The following is a 16,437-nucleotide window of genomic DNA, read 5'->3' as shown; positions in this document are numbered from 1 at the left end:
TGTTCAGAAGGGCATACTGTAAGGCTGCTCTGCTCTCACTTGAGCTTGTTCAGAAGGGCATACTGTAAGGCTTAGGTCGATTGGATCCCGGACATTATGACAGGGTAGGCAGAGGCTGACGTCCACAAAAAAATTCAAGAGAAGTTGAGTCTTGCCACAGATCTCCAGGATGATTCTTCCTTCTCCAAGGGTTTCCTCAGTTCAGATCTCTCCTGCTTTTTACTCATCTTTTCTGGTTCCCCCTTATTCTCTGGTTATTCAGAACATTTTCACAAAGAAAGTCTAGCCAGGGGAAAAGAACCAATTCCAACTTACGACATGTTAGAGTTATGATGAAATGCACTTATGACCATCACTTTTTTTTTGTGTATCTCATCATTAGTAGTATGTACTACATACAGTGTTACAGCATGTAATTTGCTGATGTTATCGTTGTCAGATGTTCACTTGCAGATGTTCAATTTTATGATTTACTGATTGTCTTCCGCTGGGTTCTCTAGAGAAGCAAAACTAGTGAGGTGTGTGTATGTATATATAAGTGTATATATATGGAGAGAGAGAGATATTTATCTCAAGGAAATGGCTCACACTGTTGTGGAGGCTGGATCAGAGTTCAGCTGGAGGCTTCTCCTGACTCACATGGTTGCAGGGGCTGATGAACCCAAAATCGTCAGGTCAGTTGGCAGGCTGCTGGTTCACAAGGCTGTGGAAGCTGGCAAAGGCCAAAGCTGGCAAATCAGATGACAGGCTGCTGGCTTACAGGGCTGCAGATCTGGCGAATCCCAAAATCGGCAGGCCAGACGACAGGCTGCTGGCTCAAGTCCCAAGAACCGCAGGTCAGATGATGATGAGCCAGAAACAGGATCTAGAGCAAGCAAGAGCGCTTTGCCAAAACATCCATATATGTATTTGATGCAGGCCTCACCCCTGAGGAAACTCTGCTTACAACTGATTTAGCTGATCGCATCAGATCACATCACGAAGGTGATTACATTATATTACTTATGGGAGGTCACAAAATGGATGTAATTATATCAGATCACAATATGGAGGATAATTACATAATACTGAGAATCATGGCCTAGGCAAGTTGACACATAACTCTCCTACTTATCAAAACACTCCTGTATAGCAGGCTATGGCCTGGTCTACAGTGAAGTCAGTGTCGGGAGTCATAATGGATAGAAAGTTGGGCAATGTTCAGCTCTGACGATACACAACAGTTGAACCGCACACGTGCCTGACAGCTGTTACAACTCCGACTTCATTGTTATGACACCGACACTGACTTCATTGTATACCAGGCCTATTTAAAAAAAAACAAAAACAAAAAACAAACCATTGTTGTTGAGTGGATTCTGACTCACAGCAACCCTATAGAAAATGCCCCATAGAATTTCCAAGGTGCGGCTGGTGGATTTGAACTGCCAGCCTTTGGTTAGCAGCCGAGCTCTTAACCAGTGTGCTACCAGGGCTCCATATCAGGCCTGTAGCATGATCTTATTCAGCGTTTCCTACATCAGAAGCATCAGTAGTTAATCTGAAGCAAAGTTGTTCACATTTTCTCTAACACCTGCACTGCTTGTAACCCCAAAAGAAGTCATGCCACCAAAGGTTCTGATCCAGAAAAGAAGGTGAGGAAGGATCTAGACATGGATACAAAGATGAAGATCATTAAGGCCTGTGGTAATGGAAGGAAAGTTGGTGAAATAGCACCTGAGGAAGGGACTGTCTGATTCGACCATTTCAGCAATCATTAAGGATAAGAATAGGATTTTGGAGGCAGTTAAGGGAGTGATCGGCATAAAATCGACAATTTTAACAAAGAATAGCAAGGGCCAATCTAGAAGATGTAGAAGCTGTTGATGATTTGGATAGAAAACCAAATCCAGAAGAGGATTCCTATGAGTTTACTGATGATGCAGATGAAAGCGTGCAAGCCATTTTGAAAATCAGAAGGAACAGTAAGGAAAGACTCCTGAGAGTAATGCCGGTGAAGGCTAGATTCATCACTTAAAACGCAGATTTGGCTTACATAACATGCATATAACTGGAGAAGCAGGAAGCTCTGATGTTGAAGCTGCCGAAAAATTCAAGGGTGAGCTGGACAAGACAGTGAGATGTTACTGCAAAATATATGAAGAAAAAAAGAAAAGGACCATACAGATAATTCTCACTAGTTTTCTGACTAGAAACGCCCTCCCCATTCCTGGGGATAATCCAGATGATCCAGAACCTTCCACAAGTGGAGTTACTACCGCAGCTGACACAATGCCAGCATTGTCTAACAACTCATTTTTAGAGTAAATTTTTATGATTTGTGTATTTTTTCATGTGTATGTATTAAAATACTAAGTTTATATGTAATGTGTCCAACCTCCAAAGACAAATAAAGATCAGATTTGTAAAAATACTGATAATAAAAGGCAATAATAATGAAAAAAATGAAATATTTGACTTATGTCAAAACTGACTTATGATGGAGTTGTTGGAACAGAATCCGTTGTAAGTCAAGGACTACCTCTACTTGGGCTGAAACTTTCTTGTTTGTTTTTATTTAAGACTTTGACCACACACACACGTGCATACTTAACGTATGAACGTATGTATGTGTCTGTATATGTAACAGAAGAAATATAATTGTGATACGTATAAAGTGACTCTCACCACCCCCATCCCCACCCCCATCTCGGTCCCCTTACCAGCAGCGTTAGTGCTGCTGTCAGGTTGGTGGTGGTTTGCTTTGATTTCTTACTAGTATAGATAACATACTGTGCTGTAGATTTCTGTTTTTTACTTGACAATCAATGTTAGACCTCTTTCTTTCTATGTATCAGTACTTATTTCACATTTGTTGGTGTATGGCACACACCCCTCTGCCTCCTAAAAATAGTAATCTAAAATTGTTCTTTCCAAACCATTTTTCTCCAGTTCAATGTTGATTTTTGAAAAGTCCAAAGAAAATAGTTTGAAAATAGTTAATTTTATGCACACTCAATATACTTCTCTCAAATAATCCTTTTAGGTTAATATATTTGAAACTTTGAGGTCTTTATTTCCCCATAAATGTTACACCTATTATTTTCTTTTTTCTTTGTTTAGTTTATTATGGAGAAATGTAAGTGTATGCAAGTATTGACAGCTAGAATATGACGCCTTCACTCCCATAATTATCAGTTAATCATTTTCAATTTGTGACCAATGTTTTTTTCATGTATATTCTACCTCTTCCTTTCCCCAGCGCCCCAGTATTATTTTGAGGAGAATGTGTATTTTGGTGTTGTTGGATGGAGTGTTCTTTAGATGTGTGTTAGGTCTAGTTGTTTTAATATTGTTCAAGCCCTATATTTCCTTATTAATGTTCTAATTATCCTATCCATTATTGAAAGTAGGGTGTTGATATCTCCAACTATGATTGTTGAGTTGTCTATTTCTCCCTTCATTTCTGTCAGTTTTTGCTGTATGTATTTTGGAGCTCTTTTGTTAGGTACAGACATTTTCTAACTGTTGTGTCTTCCTGATTGATTGAACCTTTTATCATTATAAAATATCCTTCTTAAGTAACAATTTTTTGTCTTAAAATTTATTTTGTCTGATATTAGTACAGCCACTCCAGCTCTCTTTTAGGTACTGTATGCCTGGTATTTTTTTGCATTCTTTTTCTCTCAACTTATTTGTACCTTTGAATTTAACTTGTATCCCTTGTAGGCAGTATGTATCATATCTGTACGCAGATAATGTGCACCCTCTGCGTTTGTTTGCTGGCTGTGTCTCCCCCCGCCCCCCTCAACGAGGCACACTCACAAGTGCTGCCATGCCAATCTTCCACATGTTGCCGTTAAAAAAAAAAAAAAAATTAGCATAGTGCACTTAGGAAAATACCTCGTGGGAGGAGGGTGTAGTCGGCAAACAAATGCAGAAGGCATGCATTATTTATGTAAAAATGCAGTAATTTCACCATGTTTTTTATTGGACTGTAATCCATTTACATTTAATGTAAATATTGTTAAAGCAAGATTTTACATCTACATTCTGCTGTTTGTTTTCTATATGGCTTACATCTTTGTTTATTTCTTCATTACTGCCTCCTTTTGTGTTTAAAGTAGATATTTTCTAGTATACCACTTTAATTCCTGTGTTGTTTCTTTTACTGTCTTTTTAGTTATTTTCTTAGTGGATGGCCTTGAGACTACAATTAACATTTTAACTTAAAATAATTTAGTTTGGATTAATACCAAGATCATTTCAATAGTATACAAAATCTTTGCTCCAGTATAACTCTGTTCCCTAAGCCTCCTTTGTACTATTATTGTTATACAAATTACATCTTTACCTATTGTAAGCCCATCAACACAGATGTATAACTATTGCTTTAAGCAGTTATCTTTTAAATCAAATCTGAGAAGAAAAGAGTCACAGACAAAAATACATTTATACTGTCTCTATATTTACTTATGCAGTTACCTTCACTGCTGCTCTTTATTTCTTCATGTGAATTTGAGTTACTATCAACTGTCGTTTCATTTCTGCTCAAAGGACTCAATATTTCTTTTAGGGCAAGTTGCCATGAATCCGAATCAACTTGATGGCAACTACCATATTTTTACACAAATAACGTGCATGTTCTACGTGTGTTTGCCAGCCACGGCCTCCCCACCTCGAGGTATTTTCATAAGTGTGTTATGCCAATTTTTTTTTACATGGTGCTATTAAAAAAAAAATGCATAGTGTGCTTATGAAAATACCTCATGGGGGGAGTGGCGCGGTTGACAGACAAACTTAGAACATACATGTTATTTGTGTAAAAATACTATAACAATAATATGCTAGTAGTGAATTATCTCTTTTTCTTATTTGGGAATCTCTTAATTTCTCCTTAGTTTTTTGAAGGATAGTTTTGCTGGATATAGAATTCTTGATTGATGATCTTTTTCTTTCAGTATCTTGAATATGTCATCTCACTGCCTTCTGGCCTCCCAGGTTTCTGATGAGAAATCAGCTGTTAATCTTACTGAGAATGTCTTTTATATAAAGAGTTGCTTTTCTCTTGCTGATGTTTGTCTTTGGATTTTGACAGCTTGCCTGCAATGTCAATAGGTTCAGCTCTCTTTGAGTTTATCCTATTTGTAGTTTTTCAGTGAACTTCTTCCATGTGCAGGTTAATGTTTTTCATCAGATTTGGGAAGATTCTGGCCATTATTTCTTCAATATTCTTTCTCTCTTCTCTTTCTGAGACTCCCATTGTGTGTATGTTTGTGTGCTTGATGATATCCCGTAGGTCTCTGAGCCTCTGTTTATTTTTATTCATTCTTTCCTCTTTTCATTTCGTAGACTGAGTAGTCTCAATTAACCTATCTTCAAGTGTACTGATTCTTCTTTCTGCCAGTTCAAATTGAGCCTCTCTTGTGAATTTTTCATTTCAGTTATTTTAATTTTCAACTCAACAATTTCTGTTTGGTTTTTTAAAATAATTTTGATTTATTGATATTTTCTATTTGATAAAATATTAATCGCGTACTTTTAGTTCTTTAAACATGGATTTCTTTAGTTCTTTGAACATAGATATGTATGTATAATAGCTGATTTGTCTTACTAATCAAACTTCTGGGCTTCCTTAGGGTCAGTTTCTGTTGACTGCTTTTTTTCCTTGTGTATGGGCCATATGTGAGCCCTGGTGGCACAGTGGTTAAAACACTTGGCTGCCAACCAAAAGGTCAGTGGTTGGAACCCACCAGCCGCTCTGTGGGAGAAAGATGTGACAGTCTGCTTCCATAAAGATTTACAGCCTTAGAAACCGTATGGGCTGGTTCTACTCTGACCTGTAGGGTTGCTATGAGTTGGAATTGACTCAATGGCAGTGTGTTTGGTTTTGGGTTTTTTGTATGGGCCATACTTTCTTGTTTCTTTGCATGTCTTACGATTTTTTTGTTGAACACTAGACATTTTAAAGAATATATGTGACAGTTCTGGACATCAGACCCCCCTACCTTCCCCGCTGCCCAGCCTGAGTTTGTTGTGTTTGCTAGCTGTTGTTGTCATTGTTGCTGTGTGTTTGTTTAGTGACTTTTCTGGACTAATTTTGTAAAGTCTGTATTTTTTGTCATGTCATTTGAAGTCTTTATTAGGTTAGCTAATGATTGGATAGGGATTTCCTTAAATGCTTTGAACCGGTAAGTCTACCAGCCTTTGCTAAAGGGCCGTGTGTGAATGTTGGGGTATGTTTCCAGTGCTTTGGCAGTCAGTTTACAACTCTGCCTTATCCTTCAGTTCCTGCTGCTTCAGAGCCTCAAGTTCAGCCAGAGGTGAGAGATTAGGACCTTCTCAGATATTCCCTGGACGTGCACACAGGTCTGCATATGTTTGACCTTCTAGATTCCCGGGAATATGCCAGAGCTTTTCAGAGTTTCCCATAGATGCCTTATTCCCCAATTTTTCCTTTTCATTTTCAGGTCAACCTCTTGCTAGCTCCAACTGGAAACATTGCCCCAGGAAGCTGTGATTTTAAACATTTGTGGCTGATTATTTTTGACCATTGAACTGTGGTTAGGGAATGTAGATAGAGCTGTTGACATGGCAAGCACTGAGTCAGGTCAAGTAGAGACAAGCCCTGAGAGTGGAGCTTTTCAGTGAGCTTCTGGATGAGCCAGAGAGTCATAGTTCTCTGGAGATGGGCCTCTTAGGGAGTTTTAATCTTGTTTTGCCCCCTACAGTCGCTGCTACACTAGTAGTTTTCACAGTTACTATAGTTGTGAATGTGTTGGTTTTCAAGGCTGTCACTGAGTTGGGGAGAGGGGATGGGAATAGGGCAAGTTAAAATTCCAGAAAGCTTACTATTCTTACCTGGATTCAATTTTTTTTTTTTTTAAACAAATACTCCTTGGGATGCTACAAGCTTTTGGTTGATTTTCAGAATTCTGACGAAGTTGATTTTGATAAGTTTTGCCAGTGTTGCTTTTATGGAGGAGCAGATTTTTCGAGGTCCATTTTCCTCCATTGCAGAAGTGCTTCTCCTCCTCTTTATTGTTTTGAAGCAAACATCAGACATGCTATTTCAGACATCAACTATTTCAGTATATATCATGAAGGAGAAATGTAAAGATGAGGGATAATCCTCAGATTCACTTTCATTTGTAACAACTTTCCCAATTCTTATAGCGATACTGTTCCTTTAATATTGTTTCTCAGCTGTTGTCATATTCTGTGCTATTTCCTTTGGTCTCCAGTCTCTGTGTACTCTATTTTCTTTTTTCTCCTTAGTATCTTTCCTTATTCTGTTGCCTAACCAGATTACTATGGTAATTTGGCATGTATTACAGTGATGCCGTTGATGTACTGTAGCAGCCTGCTTTTTAGTGAAAGTGCTAAGTGATTAGGTTGTAGGGATGGGGAGAAGGTAACACGTGGGGTGGTTTTAGCATGGTTTAAGGTAGAGACTTGTGGAAGTCTATATTGAATTTTTGGTTGGAGACAAAGTTGGGTGGGAGGAGTTAGCAGAGTTTCTAAAAACAGCTTTGACTTAAGAATTTATAAATCATATATTTATTTTACTTTGCCTCATTCCCAAAAGGATTTGAGGCCATCCTAAAAATCTTATAGCTGTCTTATTGACCAGAAAATAATGAAAAATATTGCAGCAATGGATTAAAACTAACAGTGGATTGAATAAACTATGTCAGATTTTTATCACGAGAATTGTGGTGATTGAGTCATCTATTACATATTAAACTCCTTAAACTTGTACTTTCTAAACAGGATACTGTTAGAGTTAAGACACAGTTCTCTATTATGTCTCTAAGCAGTTTAATGGGGTATCAGTAGTCACTGAGGATAAAGTTGATCTTTAATTCGAGTAGATTTTTAGCACTCATTATTTTAAATTGACTAGTTTCAAAGACATTTAATATTTATTTAGTGGTGATTGAAAGGGTTGGGCCTAATCTATTTTGACAGTTTACACGACTCATATTTCATCATAGGATATGTTGACATTAACATAGCTAAAGTCTCTGTCTTTTTTAATGTATTTTTATTTTTTATCATATTCTTAGGTTCATCAAGGCTTATAAGAAGTTTGGTCTCCCTCTTGAACGGTAAGCTCACTAATAGTTTTTTATTGGTCACTTTTTCAGTTTTATTGTATAATAAGTCTTTAAAATTTTTTTTTCATTTAATACTAATGCTGGGAACTTTTTTTTAAATGGAAACTTTTTTTTACAAACATTGATTAATGCGTGCAGTGTTTGTGCATGTCTGTCACTGTGCTAGGCTCTCGGGAAGGGTAACAAAGATGTTAATGACAAATCATCCCCACAGAGATTTTACCTTAGTGAGGAAGATGAAGCAAATACATTCAACACTGTAGTACAAAGAAATAATTTCCAGAAGTGATGTTCACATAACTCCTGTTGAGGAGAATGTACGTGGTTATTATTTGTATTCTAGTTCTTAGATTTAGTAATGCCAAAGGTAAAAGGCTCTTGGTGGTTTTGTAATCTTCTACTAAATAGGGCCGTCATCAGGATTCAGTGCAAAGAGCTTATAATGCCTTGCTAATTGTTGTTGGGTGCTGTCAAGTCGGTTATGACTCATAGTGACCCTATAGAACAGGGTAGAACTGCCCCATAGTCTTCCCAAGGAGCAGCTAGTGGATTTGAACTGCCGACCTTTTGGTTAGCAGCCGAACTCTTAACCACTGTGCCACCAGGGCTCCTTCTTGCTAATGGTGACTTCCAAAAGGGTCACCTGTTGTTACTGTTCTACAGGCATTCAGAAAATGAATTTGGAAGGTTAATTTTAACAGAGCTCATTTCAACTAGTCTGGTATTTTGCTTTGTACAAAGTCAGCAGTTCCACCTTTAAATATTAGTACTGGTTTAAAGGAAATACCAGATTCCCTTCTTCTACTGCTGATAAACTTCTAGAGTGGATGAAAGTTCCAAGCCTTTATGTTTTGTTTTGCCCTCTCCATTTGGAGAGGAAATGGTGATGTGTAACAGTAAGCCACAGAGAAGCCGAGAAAATGAGGTGCATCTCTCTGGGACTGTTGCTGACTACCCAGGAGTAGAATGCCTGTCTTCGAGCAAGTTACAGTAAAAATGATCAGGGTTTAGAATAGTGGGCCTGGCACCTTTTGGCAGCCAGATTTCTAGACATTAGCCTTGGAGTGGCCAATGAAGGAAAGCAGAGAAAAGTATCTTTGTAGGAGTAAGCTTACGTGAAGCCTAGTGGTAAGTGTGATGTTAGAAAACTGGGCACAGGGCCTTGAAGTATCCCCATATTTGTCCTTCCTCAGGCTGGAGTGCATAGCACGGGATGCTGAGTTGGTAGATAAGTCTGTGGCAGATCTGAAGCGCCTGGGTGAACTAATTCACAACAGCTGTGCATCAGCAATGCAGGAATACGAAGAACAGCTGAAAGAAAATGCCAGCGAGGGTAAGTCAGTAAGTTTCAGAGATCATTCAAAACCTGCCATTTGTATACTTGGATTTCTGTTGCTAAAGGGCTCTTTTAGAATACAGTTGTATGTCACGCTTTTCTGATGCTTTGAGGTGTGTGTTCTTACCTGCCTTTATGTGAGCTCAATGTTGTAAGATCCCAAAGATCTACTCACAAATGAAGTTGATTTGCAGGAAGTATGTGGAGTGATGAGCAAGTTGAAATGGTTTATTTTGTGATAGAAAGTTTAAATTGGGTTGGAAGATGTTAAGAGCTGAGTAGGCAGAGCCGAGTGGACACATCCAATATTTGGCTGCAAATGAGGAAATTCTAGACCACAGGCATTATTAATAATCTTGGATATACATATACTTATTGTTGCATTGTGACAGACTTGAGTTAGAAAGTTAATAGAAGTAAGTAAGATATTGGATGAATATTCTAAACAGCTTTGATAGGGCTAGAATTTGTTGTAATTGGACACGACCTGTAGTATGCTTTTTCTTAGGGACCAGAAAGTGTTTTTGCCTGTCCCAAGTGGTACGTCTCTGAAAGTGGGAAGTGTGGAGATGTTTGTGAGGGGACAGGTCTCGTAGGATACTCTCATTGCAAACCTCAAACAAAGAAACAGTTCACTAGACTGTGGTTTGTCTCTGCCATTTCCTCTATTCTTCTGTCACTCCTCACTACGCTAAGTAAGGCTGAGGAGATGCTCTCGAGTTATGGGTAAGGGTCCAGGCTTTGGAGGCCACCAGTTACCTGGAGTCTTGCTTCTGCCATTTACTATCTACAAGGCCTTGTTCAAGTTATATCCCAGCAACTCTCTAACCATTTGCCAAATGGAGAAATAGTACCTCAGAGGATTTGGACGATCGGTTGAATAAGGCTATGCATGTAAAGTACTTAGCATAATGTATGGGCTACAGTGTTAGCTATTATTATTAACCAATGAAGTATTTATGCTCTGAAATTTTCTTCTTCAGAATATTATTGAAGTTTATAGAAATATCTTAGATCTAGTGAAAACTCTTAAAAATACATGTTCTTTCTTTGTGAAAGAAACTTAAGTAACTTGAGTAGTTAGGATAATGATCTGAATATGTCCTTTTAAGCACTCCCAAAGTGTATTTAAGTTTTACTTTTTTTTTTTTTTTTAATATTCTTTGTAATTGTTTTGAATAAGAGTACATTCACATGGCAAAAAATAAAAAAAAGATAACTTATGTTATGGATTGAATTGTGTTCCCTAAAAATATGTGTTGTAAATTCTAACCTCTATGCCTGTGGTTATAATCCCATTTGGGAACAGGTTGTCTTTGTTATGTTAATGAGACAGGATTAGTGTAGGGTGTGTCTTAAGTCTGTCTCTTTCAAGATATAAAATCGACTAAACAAGAAAGTGAAAGAAGCAGAGATGGGGGAAGAGAGATACCAAGCTACATGATGATCACCAAGGAGCCAAGGAATAAGGACCTTCCCCCTGAGCTGACAGAGAGAGAAAGCTTTCCACCCTACAGCCAGCACCCTGAATTTGGACTTCTAGCCTCCTAAACTATGAGAAAATAAATTTCTGTTTGTTAAAGCCATCCACTTGTAGTGTTTTTGTTATAGCAGCACTAGATAACTAAGACACAATTATTTGGTACCAGAAGAGTGGGGTGCTGCTCTAACAGATACCTAAAATACAGAAGCAGTTTTGGAATTGGGTAATGGGTAGAGGCTGGAAGAGTTTTAAAGTGCCTAATAATAAAAGCCTAGATTGCCTTGAAGAGACTGTTGGTAGAATTATGAACGTCAAAGGCAATTCTGGTGAGGGCTTAGGAGGAAGTGAGGAGAGCTATAGAGATAGTGTCTGTTGTCTTAGAGAATACATATGGTGCCAGCAACAGAATGTTGCTAGAAATGTGGTCGTTAAATATGTGTCTGGTGAGGCTGTAAAAGAAAATGATGAACATATGTGATAATGGATAATGGAGGAAGGGCGATGTTTTTTATACAGTTTCCAAGACCTTGTCTCAATTATGTTCAAATGTTTGGTGGAAGGTAGAACTTGTAAATGATGAACTTGGATGTCTGGCTGCTGAAATTTGTAAGCAAAATCTTAATGGGGCCATGTGGTTTCTCCTTGCTGCTTATAGTAAAATGCAAGAGGAAAGAAATGGAATTAAAAATGAACTGTGCAAAATGAAAACAGAACTTAAAGATTTGGAAAATTTTGTTGTACAAACTAAGGACACGTGTTCCAGAATGTTCACCAAGGACGTTGCCTACACAATCTTTTGTTAAAGAGATTAAGCCTGTGACTGATGGATCTAGCCAATTTCCACAGCAGAAAACCCATCAGCTTAGACTGAAGGGAACAGAGAAAGAGCGAAAGGAAAGAGCGCTGTCTGCCTCTTGAAATTCTACAGGCAGGAAGCAGGCCAAAGGAGCTCCATCTTTTGTCCTCCAAGAAAAGAAAAGGACCATCCCTGGAGCAGCTTAGAGATCAGCAGAACTGTTGGAAGGAGCACAGGAAGTAGGGCCTTACTGGTTTCCAAGGGTGGGGCCACAGCCTCCTAGGTTTCAGAGTTGGATCTTCACCAGTTCGGTTCTGGAGTGTGGCGATACTGTTAAGGTGCCAGGGGGTGGGGCCGCCATGCCCAAGGGGCAGAACAGGGTCTTCTGGGGCCAAGGGGGTGGGGTTGCCACTCGGATGATGAGGAGAATGGGGCTGTCTAAAGCTGAGGGAGCAGAGTTGCTGTCCTATAGGGCCTAGAAGGCAGAGCTGAAGCCCAGGGCTGAGGGTCCTCCACCCGGAATCCAGAGGGCGTGGCCAACACCCGGAGTCTGGAGAACGGGGCCATTGTTCAAATTGTCTCAGAGAACAGGGGATTGTTTTCAAGCCTTGAGAGCTAATGTAAATTGTTCTGCCGGGTTTTGGACTTGCTTGGTGCCTGTTACCTCTTCTTTTCCTCAAATTTCTCCCTTTTGTAATGGAAATGTCTACCTTGTACCTGTTCCACCATTGTGCTTTGGAAACAAATGACTTGTAATCTAGATTTCACAGGTTCACAGATGAAGAGGAATTTTGCCCCAGGATGGAATCTGTCTAAAGTCTCACTCATATTTGATTTAGATGATTCAGAAGATGGGATTTTGGACTTGGAGTTGATTTAAGACTTTGGGATGATGTGATGGGGTGAACGTGCTTTGCACATGGCAGGGACATGAATCTTTGGGGGCCAAAAGGGGTAATGTTACAGGTTAAATTGTGTCCCTCAAAAATATGTGTTGTGAATTCTAGTGTCTATGCCTGTGGTTATAATCCTGTTTGGGAATGGGTTGTCTTTGTTATGTTAATGAGACAAGATTAGTGTAGGGTGTGTTTTGAGTCAGTCTCATTTGAGATATCAAAGAGATTAAATAAGCAAGTAGAGGAGAGATGTGGTAAAATAGATACCAAGGCACATGGAGATTTCTAAGGAACTGGGAAGCAGAAGCTGAAGAGACAGTGCAGTGCGATTGATTACTTTTGTGTGGCCTTTCTAGCCATGGTCGTGTAACTCCCACCCAGGTGATTGGGCAGGACTGTGTGATAGGGTAATTGTGACCCACCAAGGGCATTGGTCACTTTTGCCTTAAAAGAAAGCCAATTCCAGAGCAGAAAGGAAAATTCCAGCACCTTCAAGGAAGAACAGCCAGGAGCCAGCACGTCCTTTGGACCTGAGATCCCTGTGCTAAGAAGCTCCTGGACCCAGGAGACAGCAAGCTCTAACCTTGAAGACGATGAGAAGCAGTGACAGGAAAGACCCAACAGCAGAGACCTGCCAGCAAGAGATGGTGTGGTGGGCTTCCCAGCCTGTGGAGAGAGAAAGCTGAATGCCTTTGGACAGAGGCCAAGGGCCAGGGAGAGGCATGCCTGTGAGCACAGATGGGGAGAGGCTGTCCTGATGGAAGAACTGTATCTTGAGTGTTCCTGAGCCTGAATTGTGACCTGTTACTTCCCTAATAAACCCCATGATTGTGAGTATGGTCTGTGAGTTCTGTGGCCATTGCGATGAATTATCAAACCCAGTAGAGGGTGCTGTGGGAGGGATGGTTGGTATCAGAATTGGTAAAGATGACAGAGAGAAGAGACTTGTCTGACTCCGTCTCGTAGGAATCAGCCTAAGTTTCCTATCTGTTCTTTCGAGTTGCTGTTGTCAGTTTGATCCCATATAGATAAATCTTAAAAGAGCACAGTGTTTAAGGCAGACATTCTTTGCTAGTTAAGCTAAACTAGTGTTTGGTTTTAAGACTTCAGGGGATGTTTTTGGTTTAAGGTTTAAAGATTATCTCAGGGAAGTAGTTTCAGAGGTTCATCTACTACCTGATTTTTTTTTAAGGGCTACATAATCCTTTATGGATATATTATAATTAATTAGGCTCCTATGGGTGGACATTTAGCTTTTCAATCTTTTGCTTACGGTGTTGAAGTAAATAATTTTATATGTATGCCATTTTGCACGTGTGGAGCGTATCTGTAGGAGTAAATAACTAGAATTAGAGTCGACAGTATTGTCTTGTTTCACAGTTTACACTCCTACTAGCAATGTATGACAGTGTCTGTTTCTTCTTAGTCTCATCAACATAATGTTTTCAGATTTTTGAATTTTCCCAACCTGATGGGTTAAAAATGATGTGTATGGTACGTGCATTCCTCTTACTATGAGTGAGGTCCAGCATTGTTCATGTTGGGAATCATTTGTATTTCCCTTTCTGTGAATCTGTCCTTTGCCTTTTCTGTTTTTTTTTTTTTTTTTTTTCCTGTTGAAACTCTTATTTTACAGATGTGAAAACTGATTCCTGGAGAGGTTAATAACTGGAAGTAGGGGAAAGAAGGGGTGGAGGATAGTTTGTGTAGATTTTGGAATAAATCCCAGATTTCTGATTTTCAGAGCAGTGTTCTTTCCCTTTTATTATATTTTGTTCCAGCCCTCTTCAGTGTTATTGAGAGTAGCATTTACACGTGAAACTCGAGTGGATTGGATAAGAATTCCTAAATTAACTGTTTATGTTTGTTTATATGGTAGTGCCATTTTATCAGCCTGAATGTAAAAAATGCATATCTATCTTTTTTAAGACTCTGAGCCATCTTTCCCTCTCACAAACTATTGGCATTATCTCCTAGATTTCAACCTTGACTTTTTGAGTAGAATGGCAGGGTTTTATTTCTATTTCTAGGATTCTTTTAATTTGAAACTTGGTCTAGTATAACCTATACATGCCAGCCTTTATCAATTCAAATGTGTAAGGTATTAACTTGATCTTATACTTCTTCAGTAGAGATACTGTGAAGATCAAATGATTTCATTTTTAAAATGCTTGTTTTTTTTGTAAATCTGCTAACGTGGTAGTTAGGTATTATATTTTCAGAAGCTTCTTTTAGTTCATTGATTTTACAACCAAAATATAATTAAAAAAATAGTGAGATTAAAATACAATTATAAATGTCAGTGGATTTAAGAAATCCTAAGTCCAAAAACTTTATTGTTCAGAGGTCACTTTACAAAATATTAATTGAAAATTTTTTGTTCTATAGATTATATTTTTGAACTAACATTAAGCAGGAGAAATACTTGAAGGAATAAGAGTTGAGGGCTTGCTGATACATGTTGTCTGTGGAACTTTGGTGAGCTATCATTTTATCTATTGTAAAATTGGTGTACTTTAGGGAAAGGACCAGGGAAAAGGAGAGGCCCAACAATCAAGATCTCTGGGGTTCAGGTTAACGTGAAATCTATTATCCAACATGAAGAAGAGTTTGAGATGCTGCATAAATCTATCCCTGTGGACCCTGAAGAAAAAAAAAAGTGAGTGCACTGTGTGTACACGTATGAGTGGTTGTGCCACGAGAAAATAGATCTGAAATTAAAATTACATGGTGTTTTCAGTGTTTTTTTCTGTAACATATCAGAATACTTTGTCTTGTTAAGATAATTTGTGTTCATTTCCAAAATCAGAGAGACGTCTCTTCTAATGTGCTCCTGGTTTTAAAATCCTTTTAGGTACTGTTTAAGCTGTCGTGTCAAAGCTGCACATTTTGACGTAGAGTGGGGAGTGGAGGATGATTCTCGCCTGTTGCTGGGAATTTACGAACATGGCTATGGAAACTGGGAGCTAATTAAAACTGATCCGGAGCTGAAATTAACTGACAAAGTAAGTAGCTCTGTGACGCTGGAGATTTCTAGACGACTGGCTGTGTAATATTTTTACAAAATCAATTTTGTAAAATTAATTTAATACAATAAAAATTAAATGAATACATTAGTAAATTCCTGGTATTTCTTTATTCTTGGAGATGGTACTATCTTTAGGGAACTGTGGCACTGTTTCATAGATGAAGATCAAGGGGAAGACAGTAGCCCAGTGAGGTTTTGGGCAGTTACAGGAGGAATCTTAAAATTCTGATTTTATTATAGGTCACGTCTCATTGCAACAAATACCAGGGTAAGAGTCTTAATAATAAAAGCATTTCTTGGCCTTAGCCTCTGTTTAAAACTATATTGGAAACAACCATATTTCAGTTCTACACACAAAGAATGAGCCACACCTTGGTATTTTTTGTAATGGAATTAAACTTTGACTGCACTTCTCCCACAAAATTGAGCCTCCCAACCTTTTCATTGTGAGTCAGGCTACCGAGCAGCAAGGCCATGTTAGAGCGGTAAGGAAGGGCAGCTGACAGGCTCAGATTTCAGTAGGATTCGCTCCATGCTGTGCTCCTGGAAGGGCTTTGCCTGGCACATCAATAATGCTCATCCCATGTGGGTTTTAAGAGGGTGACAGCACCCTGCCAAAAACACTGAGATCAAATCCAGTCTGGACCGAGAGGTCCAACTGAAGTAGCAGGGAAAGGATCATGTCCTGGCATAGCTCAGTGCTCTCCGGCAATGCTCTAAGAAGCATTTTAAATCTAAAATGAAGCTTTAACCTAGCTCCAGGGAGTCCCTGCTCCTGGAAGGAGGAAATCCACGACGG

At 38.9% G+C, this 16,437-nt stretch overlaps 1 protein-coding gene across 1 annotated transcript in view; it reads left to right on the top strand.

The window, feature by feature from the left end:
- CHD2 (chromodomain helicase DNA binding protein 2) overlaps window positions 1-16,437 on the top strand; it is a 144,332-nt gene that overhangs the window by 96,348 nt on the left and 31,547 nt on the right. Inside the window, exons 25-28 of the mRNA XM_023727811.1 lie at window positions 8,049-8,090; window positions 9,293-9,432; window positions 15,131-15,269; window positions 15,465-15,615. Of these exons, the coding sequence (XP_023583579.1) occupies window positions 8,049-8,090; window positions 9,293-9,432; window positions 15,131-15,269; window positions 15,465-15,615 (472 nt within the window). The remainder of the gene's footprint in view (window positions 1-8,048; window positions 8,091-9,292; window positions 9,433-15,130; window positions 15,270-15,464; window positions 15,616-16,437) is intronic.

This window comes from Trichechus manatus, unplaced genomic scaffold (genome assembly GCF_000243295.1).
Source record: "Trichechus manatus latirostris isolate Lorelei unplaced genomic scaffold, TriManLat1.0 scaffold00019, whole genome shotgun sequence".
NCBI lineage: Eukaryota > Metazoa > Chordata > Mammalia > Sirenia > Trichechidae > Trichechus > Trichechus manatus.
Note: the sequence above shows the minus strand (reverse complement) of the source record. Positions and strands in the feature narration are given on the sequence as shown.